General features: G+C 59.0%; 1 protein-coding gene across 4 annotated transcripts; it reads right to left on the bottom strand.

Annotated features, from left to right (window-relative positions):
- Nucleotides 1-2,336: 2,336 nt before the first annotated feature.
- On the bottom strand, nucleotides 2,337-7,928 carry FGF8 (fibroblast growth factor 8). 4 transcript variants are annotated; one of them, XM_030865580.2, is made up of 6 exons: nucleotides 7,897-7,928; nucleotides 7,766-7,802; nucleotides 7,151-7,237; nucleotides 6,746-6,926; nucleotides 3,467-3,573; nucleotides 2,337-2,627 (listed from the first exon to the last, which is right to left on the bottom strand). In XM_030865580.2, exons 1-6 carry the CDS (start codon nucleotides 7,926-7,928, stop codon nucleotides 2,337-2,339), a joined length of 735 nt encoding a protein of 244 aa, XP_030721440.1. The 4 variants fall into 4 exon arrangements, with proteins under 4 accessions (XP_030721440.1, XP_060142389.1, XP_060142390.1 ...); XM_060286406.1 differs by having other exon boundaries at nucleotides 6,746-6,893; XM_060286407.1 differs by lacking the exon at nucleotides 7,151-7,237.
- Between the last annotated feature and the right edge of the window lie 895 nt (nucleotides 7,929-8,823).

Here is an 8,823-nt window from a genome sequence, read left to right as displayed (position 1 = left end):
CATCTCTCCCTTCTCCATGAGGCAGGTCCGGCTCTCTGGACAACCCACCTCTTCTCTGTCGTCGCAACCGTTGCACAGTTCCACCCCACCACCCTGGAGTACTCAGGCATCCCCAGCCTGTGGGCTTCAGGGTAGCTTTGGCCTAGCCAGTGACCACCCTGGCCCAGCCTGGCCCCACTTTGTGGCCAGGATCACAGGCAGGGAGAGTCTGACATTCCATCCACCCCCCAGACTCCCTCCTACCCTGTGGTTTCCCCCAGGAATTGCTCTCAAACAAATGAAATGTGGGTAATTACTGGGCTGGGGGCTGGACAGGCGGCCGTGCAGATGAAAGCGTTTCCTGGACGGTCTCTTCATTTGCATGGCATCAGAAGCTGCTCAGAAGGTGTGACTTTTCCCACAGTGAGACCCCAGCTCCTTGCACAATAAAGCCAGGCTGCTCACCCAGAATTAATTAAAGGGGGAGGGGAGGGGATGGAGCAGAAGAGGAGGCACTAAGAGCTGGGGGAGCTGGAAGAGAGATGTCTAGAGCCCCCTCCCCACATCCTCCGTATCTATGCACCAGGAGAAACCTATTCTGTCCAGAGCCCTTCACCCCCATAGCAGGCCAGAAGAGGCCCCATGGTACCCCAACCTCTCCAAGGCTTCCCACTGGGCCCTAGGATTCCTGATCCATCTGGATGGCCTGAGCCTGGGATTTGTGGCTGCAACTCTTGGAGGCCCACGTGGTTAGGAAGCCTTGGGTTGCCCTCCACCCAAAGGACCAGAGGCCCAGAAGGAAGAGGTTTCTGGATTCGTCCAGTAACTGTGCTATGGGACCAGCCCAAAGAAGGCAGTGGAAGCAACCAGAATGAGAGCTCAGGTATGATGACTGGGCCAGCTCTGACCTCAGGAGACCTGCTGCCTCTGGGCTTGGGCTCTCTTCCGGGTGGTGTGATGCCAATCTCACCAGTCCACCTCCAAGAACCCACCCCTCCACCCACCACAGGCCAGTCCTCTTGCCCACGCCATGAATGACCTGCTCTACCATTGTCATAGCATGACCTGGTCTTCCTTCATCCATAGCAGTCCTTCTTCACAGGCTAGTCCTTCTGACTTACCACCTGCTGCTTCCCCCCCTGGCCAGAGATGAGTTCTGCTCTAGGCCTGTGAGCTTCCCTTCCCGGCCAATGCCAGTTCCACTCCCTCTAGGCTTGGTCTCTCCAAGGTTGGCAGCTTCTCCCTGGACCACAGTCCCCTGGGGTCTTTTGCAGCGCCTGAGCTCAGCACCTTCTGCTCATAGCTTTCTAACCAGATATCCCAAAGTTAACACTTGTTTCATGTCACGACTGTCAACACCAGCCTTGGCAGCCCCCCTCCAACATACCTCCACCTTGGACCCCGGCAGCTGCTCTCTTCTTTCATTTTCTGGAGCCTGGTACTCAGAAAGAACTAGCTCTGGCATCTCTGATCTGTCTCCCACACAGACCGAGGCATACACAGAAAGGCACTTTTTAAAGGACCCACTGAATCCATGATTACAACTCCAGTCCTAGCAAAGTCATCATTTCTGGCCCAGGGGTGGCCTGGGGAAGTGTTAACAATGACTCCTATTAAAAGCCCATGTCTGAGAGGTCCCAGGACCAGCTAAGAGCCTCTTCTTGCTCCTTTCCCTGCTTCTGTCCTCCCAAGAAAACCCCTCCAGCAACAATGATAGGGACGGCCAACAGGTGTGGATCCTTAGGTAGAAGGGAGGCTGCAGTCAGAGCTGCTGCCTGATTTGCTGCATCTCTCAGCCGCCTGCCAGCTGGGGCAGCGCGGGGGGAGGGCGCTGACCCCAGGAGGACTCACTCTCCAACACACATTTTTAATACGTCAGTTAAATAAATATTTCAGTCATTTAATAGCAACTAATACCCAACCACCCTCCACTGACACCCGCCCTTGAAAGATCTGACCTAAAGTTCAGGCTCTTTCCTCTCTGCCCCCACCTGGGGGTGCAATGGAGCCCCTGGCGGCCTAGCAGTCTTACCCTGCAGCTGCTGGGGTCTCAGGAGCGCCTCTGCGGGACTAGAAAAAGCCCCCCACCCCCAAGAAACCCCCGCTGGAATCCCAGTCTAGGCCACTCACTTGGCCTTCCTGAGAGTTAAGAAGTCAGACGCCACAGCCAAGTGGAATACAAAAATAGAGCCTCTCTTTTGTTTAAAAAAACAACAAAAAACCCAACAGCAAACAATTATCAACAACTAGGGCCCAGGGCTCCCCCAGCTCCTCCCCAGCCTTCAGTAGCGCAGACCTCATCCTGCACCAGAGGAAACCTCCGGCGCTGGGAGCGGCGGGGAGGGGCCGGGCAGGGCCTATCGGGGCTCGGGGGCCCAAGTCCTCTGGCTGCCGCGCAGACTGCGCGTGAAGGGCGGGTAGTTGAGGAACTCGAAGCGCAGGCTCTGCTCTGTGGTGTGATGGCCGCGGGGCAGTCGCTTCATGAAGTGGACCTCGCGCTGGTGCTGCCGAGTCTTGGAGCCCTTACGGGGCCGACCCTTGCGCGTGAAGGCCATGTACCAGCCCTCGTACTTGGCGTTCTGCAGGGCCGTGTAGTTGTTCTCCAGCACGATCTCCGTGAACACACAATCCTTGCCTTTGCCGTTGCTCTGCAGGTAGGGGGGGCCAGACACGGTGTCACCGGGCTCTGTTCAGAACCCGCCCCCATCAGAGGCAGAGGGGAGGCGGCCCCAGACAGCAGGTGGGCACCCCAGCAGATGGCAGGGTGGGCAGCCCCACCCCCTGCCCGGGCACCCGCTCTCTAATCCCTGACAACTCACAGCCCACCCGGCAACTTCCTGTCCTCCTGGGTAGCAGTGACACATGGCTGTCTACCGAGGGGCTGGGCCCCAACACAGAGAGGCAGAGAGGGGGCCCAGCCCCTGCCTACCCTGGCCTCCTGCCCACCAGTCTGGCCCAAGCTGCTAGCACCCGTTTCCCCACCTGCCCCCCTCAGCCCCTCAGGATGCCGGCCTGCAGCCCCAGGGCTGCCACCCTATGGGGGAAGGAAGGCCGGTAAGGAGATGCTGAGCCCCAAGCCCCAGAAGCCCAGGAAGCGGGGAGCTCGAGGCTGTAGAGGAGCCGTGACTAATGGGGCCATTTCAGAGCTCCGCCGAGGGGCTGGGCCTGCGGCTTACTGAACATTCCAAATGCTGGTACCATGTAATTGGACATAATAGCAAAGCAATTTGGCGATTTGTTAAAAAGATATATGGAATTTACCAACCACCCCCCCGCCCCTTCCCTAGCCTGCCTTCTTCCTCCTTTGCTTTTATAGCTTTTCATCTCTCAGCTTCCTCCTCCCTCACCTCCCCCACCATCCAATCATTAGGTAAGCCCAAGGTGGCCCTCTGTCTCTGCCCACCTTGTTGGGATCCTGGAGGAGCTCAGCCAGCCCAGCCTGCTCCCCAGGCCCCAGCCGCCCCCTCCCTTCCTTCTAAGACCTCACCTTGGCAATCAGCTTCCCCTTCTTGTTCATGCAGATGTAGAGGCCTGTCTCAGCTCCTCGGACTCGAACCCGGCTCCCAAAGGTGTCCGTCTCCACAATGAGCTTTGCTGTCAGGGAATGTAGGGGGAGAGTGGTTATGAGCAGCTCCCTGACCCCCAGTGCTCCATGTCCCCATCCCACCTGGCCCTTCCCAGAAGCAACTGCTCCAAGAGCCAGGTACCCAAGGCATGGGCTCCAGCCACTAACATGCTGTGCAACCCTGGGAAAGTCAAGTCTCCTTTCTGGGCTTCAGACCGTCCCCTTACCTGGGTTTACAGAAGGGGGGTGAATGAGATCATGGCATATGAACTGGTTTCTGCAGAGGGGTCTTGGAGCCATCAAACTGAAAAGACCCTCTTTTAAAACCAGACTAATAACTTTTATGTCGAGGCTTCAAGTAAATTTTAATTTGACTAGAATTCTGCTTCTAATCAAAGATCTCTGAGGATTCTTCCAACTCAGAATATTATATGCACATGCCTCACAGATCATTACAAATGTCTGGGGTGCAGTGGTGACCTCCACTCCTGAGGTCAAACATAAAAGCACTCTCTCTTGTTTCTGGTGCCTCGGATTCTAACCCACAGCCTTGGCCACACCACCCTACCCCTGCTCTGCTGAGAAGCTGATAGGGATGAGACAGCTCTCCCTACACCCACAGCCCATGGCCAGCTGCTTTCCCAGAACCAGCTGGGAGGATGCTCTCTCTTCCCCACGCTTCCCAGTCACCCCAGTCCCCAGCCCCAGTGTTCAGAAATCAACAACTCAATAATCTTTTCTCTCACCCTCCAGCAGCACTGGGCTTCTCACCCCAGTGACCAAACACTTTCTGTAGGTGAGGAGGAGAGAAAATCAGGTGTGCTTGCCTCTCACTGAGAGCCAGGAGACAGGGAGCTGAATTCTGTGCCTTCTTCCCACTCCCCTCTCCCCTTAGACAGCCAGCTTGCCACAGAAGCCCTGGTCCCTGTCCACTCTCTGCACAACTCCTCCCTTTGAGGCTGTCACCAAGAAGGGAGTGGGGACCGACTTAGCTGTTTGGGATGGGACAGAAGGGGCTGGGTCTCCTGCCCTCCCTACTGCAGCCTTTTCCCTCCTTGAGAAAGAAGTTTGGGTACTCCCAGGTCTGCCTCCCAGCCTGTACTGACAAGGTGGCACCTTCTCTGTCCCTGAAACTAATGGGAGGTGATGGGCACAGGTCAGCAAGGCAGCCCTCACGGCCCAGCCTGTGACTACCTGCCCCCCTTCACAGAAGCACAGAGCTGGGACCCAGTAGCCAAGTCCCCAGTCTGGCTCCAAGTCAGCCAGGGAAATGCAGCTGTCACCTCCCCTCCCACCCACCTCCTCTTGGACCCAGCCAGTCTGCTCATCCCTCTCCTGGTCTGCCTTCCAGGGCAAGGAGCAACTATTTTTAAGGGCCAGGAAGGACACCGACTGGAGAAGATGGGAGGGGATTCCATTCTGAAATTCTGGCCAAACAGGGCAGATAGGGATGGAGCCCTCTGTCCCTTCCTGGGGCCCATAAGGAAGCAACTGGGACTTCTCTGCTGTTCTCCCCCAGATTCTTCCTGTCCTGGCTATACACCCTAAGCCTTTGCTCTTGGGCCCTCCAGCTCCTGCTCACCAGGCAGGGACCAGGGAAACTGGGAAGCCTCCTATAATTGTAAGGAGAGAAGTGGGCATCAGACCTCTGATGTCTGAAGAGGAATTCCCCCATGAGCAGCTTAGCCTCTTCTTCCCTCCCCAAAACCCAAGGATGCTGGACCATTTGTTCCAATGCGAGTAAACCCAGGAGGAGCCAGGCATTCATTCCCTTTCCTTGGAAGCTAAGAAGGGCAGCAAGTAGCCAGTTTGGAGGGACAAAGGGACGGTAGGCTGGCCCTGCCAGCCCAGCGGGGGAGCTCGGCCACCAGGCAGGCCACCCCCAGCCCCACCCCACCGCAGAAAGCCCCCACTCTCCTTCCTGGATGGATCTGGGGAGCTGGGGCCGAACTTTACGGCAGCTTTCCCGACTGGGCTTTTGGAAAGCTTAACATTTTCAAACCTATTCTTCCACCCCAGTGACAGATTTATCCCAGGAAAATTATGTCTCCTTCTCCAGCTTTGAAGGGAAGTCAGCTACGTCGATGCAGAAAAAATGCAGCGAGACATACTCGATCCCCCAAACTGGCTCGAGAAGAGGAGAAAGTATTCAGGAAATGTTAAAAAAGGTGAAAGTAAGAAGAGTTTTAATCGCTCTGCCAGACGCGGGGGTCTCTCCAGAGATTCATAGAGAACAATCTTGAACCTCTTTTTTAACATTTACAGACTTGCAACTCCTTTCAAACTCCACATCTGAAAAAAAGCCTCGTTCTTTTTCTGTTTTATATCATTCTTCATTTTTCTTCTTAGCTCTTAAAACGCCTCACCTTTTTATTACATTTTAATAGAGTCTTCCCCTCTCCTTTCATGCTTGTTTAACTTGGTCGTTATTTAAAGGTTTTTAAACTCACAATAATCGCTCTCTAAAAACAACACCAGCAGCCCAGAGGGCTTGCTTTTCTCTTGGTACATCCAGGACTCTGGAAATTGGCCTTGTTTCAAGGAAGGAATATTGAATGCTTTAGAAATCAATCAGTCCTCAGCCTCTCTACCTCGCAGTAGCTCCCTGTACTCACCACCCCACCGGCAGCCAGGAGCCCCACTCTGACTGACCGCCTGGGTTCCTGGACAAGTGCAGAGGGGAGGGCCCTTTTCCTAGCCTAGTCCCCATGTGTAACTGACCCTTCTGATCAAAGTATTTAAAGGTTCACAGCAACACCCCCCCAAGCTGGGAGAGCTGAAGGGATTTCTCTCCCTTCTCTTTCCCACTCTCCTTTTGTGGGCCCTGGCGACATATCCTCTTTCAAGAACTTCCCTTAAACCTGGGCCCCCTCCCCCTGAACCCTCTGCCTCCACCTGCAGTGGGGAGGGGTATGAAAGGGGGAGGTGGAAAGGGAGATTCCTGGATTCATTCATCTGCTGGGCAGGGAAGGGGCACCTGTGGGCCGAGTACTCCCCGAGGTCCCTTCCCCAACCCTCTCTTCTCCAGCTGACCCCCAAGATACTTTTTCGCCTTAACTCCTTCCCTTCTGAGCTGGGGAGTATGCAGGCCTCTGGCCAGCGCAGATGTGACTGGTAGGTCCAGTCATAGCAGGGCAGCCTGGGGAAGAGGGGCCCGTTCCACAGGCTACCTTTACCCCACTGCAGCGCAGCTCGCCTTACCAAAGGGGTCCCCGTCTTCTGCCATGGCGTTGATGCGCTTGTTGGCCAGGACCTGCACGTGCTTCCCGCTGGTGCGGCTGTAGAGTTGGTAGGTCCGGATGAGACGGCGGCTGAGCTGATCCGTCACCAGGCTCTGCTCCCTCACATGCTGTGTAAAATTAGGTGAGGACTGAACAGTTACCTTTAGGAAATTGAAAAATACACAACACGCCATTATAATGCTACTCTGCCCAGGGGCCCAAGTGGCCCCCATCACCCGGCACCTCCCTCCACTGCCCCAGGCAGCCGGCTGGGGTCCCCCCAACATACCAGCTCAGGCCACCCGCCCCCCACCCCCACCCAGGAAAGTCGGACAGACCAGTCCTAGCATGGATGAGCCCGGGATGGAGAAGGATCTGGACCCACCTGTTGGGAAACACCCTGGGACTCCCGGCCAGCTCGGAACAGGGAAGCGAGCTCCCTGCCCAGCGCAGGCCCCCCTCCCGGGCCTTCCTAGAAGAGCAGGGCGCTTTTAAGTCGGGAGGCAGCGCTGCCCGACCCCTGACATTTATAAAGACAAATTCACGGAGCAAATGTTGAGACCGCAGAGGACCTAGGCACCTGATCCTTCGGCCAGTCCCGCCGCAAGCCTCCCCAGAGAGCCGCGGAGAGGGTCCCTGAGACAGTCACCGTACCTCTGACAACGAACGCCCCCGGGCCCCGAATGCCTCCATCCTCGGCGGCCGGGTGTGGCTGCCCGCAGAGTTCCCCATCCACCCCCACCTGGCTGGGAGGCGTGGGAGACAGAGCTGGACTCCGAGACCTCGGGTTCTAGCCTCGCCACTCGCTGGCTGTGTGACCTTAGGCAGGCGCTACCTCTCTGTTCCTTAGTTCCCTCCTCGGGGTAGTTAGGGGTTGCATTTCTAAGGTGCCTTCCAGCCCGCCGCGCGGCCGCAGGGTCGGTCCTCTTGCCCCTGCCCGACCTTGCCCCCCGGCGTCCCCCGCCGGCTCCGGCCCCCGCCTCCGCGCAGCGCGCCTTACCTGGGCTTGGAGGCAGAGAACCAGCAAGTGCAACAGCCTGTGGGAGACAAAAGCGGGCGGGGAGAGAGGGGCGCAGGGTGAGCGGCGGGCGGGCGGGAGCGCGGCCGGGGGCGCGGGGCGGCGGTACTCACAGGCAGCTCAGCGCCGATCGGGGGCTGCCCATGGCGCGCGGCCGGGGAGCACGCACAGCCCCGGCGGGATCACGCCGGTGCGCGGGAGGCCGCGGACAGACGAGCCGAGGGCGGCGGCGGCGGCGGAGGAAGGCTCGAGGGCGGGAGCCCGGGCGATCCCGACGCGGCTCCTTAGGTCCCAGGGAATGTCGAGCTCGCCGCGCCGCGCCGAGTGCCTCTGCGCCGCAGCCGGAGCCGGTGGCCGCTGGCTGCTGAGGAGCCGGAGCGGGAGGGAGGGTAACGGGCCGGCAGGGGGGGGTGGGTAAGTGGGAAGGGAGGGGGAGGGGAGGGGAGGGTGGCGGCGGGGGGCGCCGCACCGGGCGTGAGGGGGGAGCGCGGGGCGGGCGGCCGGAGCCCGCAGCCCCCGGCTGGGAGCGGGGGCCGGGACCCAGCCCGGGGCGGGGGCGGGGCGGGCCGGGGCGGGGCGGCCGGCGGGTATGGGATTGGGGGTCTGGGCGAGGGGAGGGGTCTGGGGACCGTCTGGGGGGGGCGGCCGGTGTGGGCGCCTCCCCCCAACCCCGGCCTGTCCCCTGGCGCGCTCTTGGGGTCCAGGCGGGCGGGGATGGGGGGCACCTCGGGTTTCCCACCCCGTGGAGTCCCGAGACCCTCGGCTGGAGCTTCCTGGACCGCCGGTGAGCCCGAGTGGGAAGGTGCCCGGTCTCCACCGTGGGACCCTGTCCACTTACGCCTCAGGCTATACGGCGGTTCTCTGAGCCGCCTACTGTGTGCTTCGCTTGGGCCCGCCGCCTGCAAGTGGCTGCTAACACTGGAGTGAACTGCTGTGCGCTCCTCTCTGTCAGTGCATGCTTGCGTCGGGGACCCGACACCCACTCCCATCTTTCGGCTGAGTACCCTGCCTTGCCGGTCTCCCCTGTCTCGCTCAGTCTC

Source organism: Globicephala melas, chromosome 16 (assembly GCF_963455315.2).
Source record: "Globicephala melas chromosome 16, mGloMel1.2, whole genome shotgun sequence".
In the NCBI taxonomy this organism is placed as follows: domain Eukaryota; kingdom Metazoa; phylum Chordata; class Mammalia; order Artiodactyla; family Delphinidae; genus Globicephala; species Globicephala melas.
The sequence above is the reverse complement of the archived record's forward strand: the minus strand, read 5'-3'. Positions and strand labels throughout refer to the sequence as shown.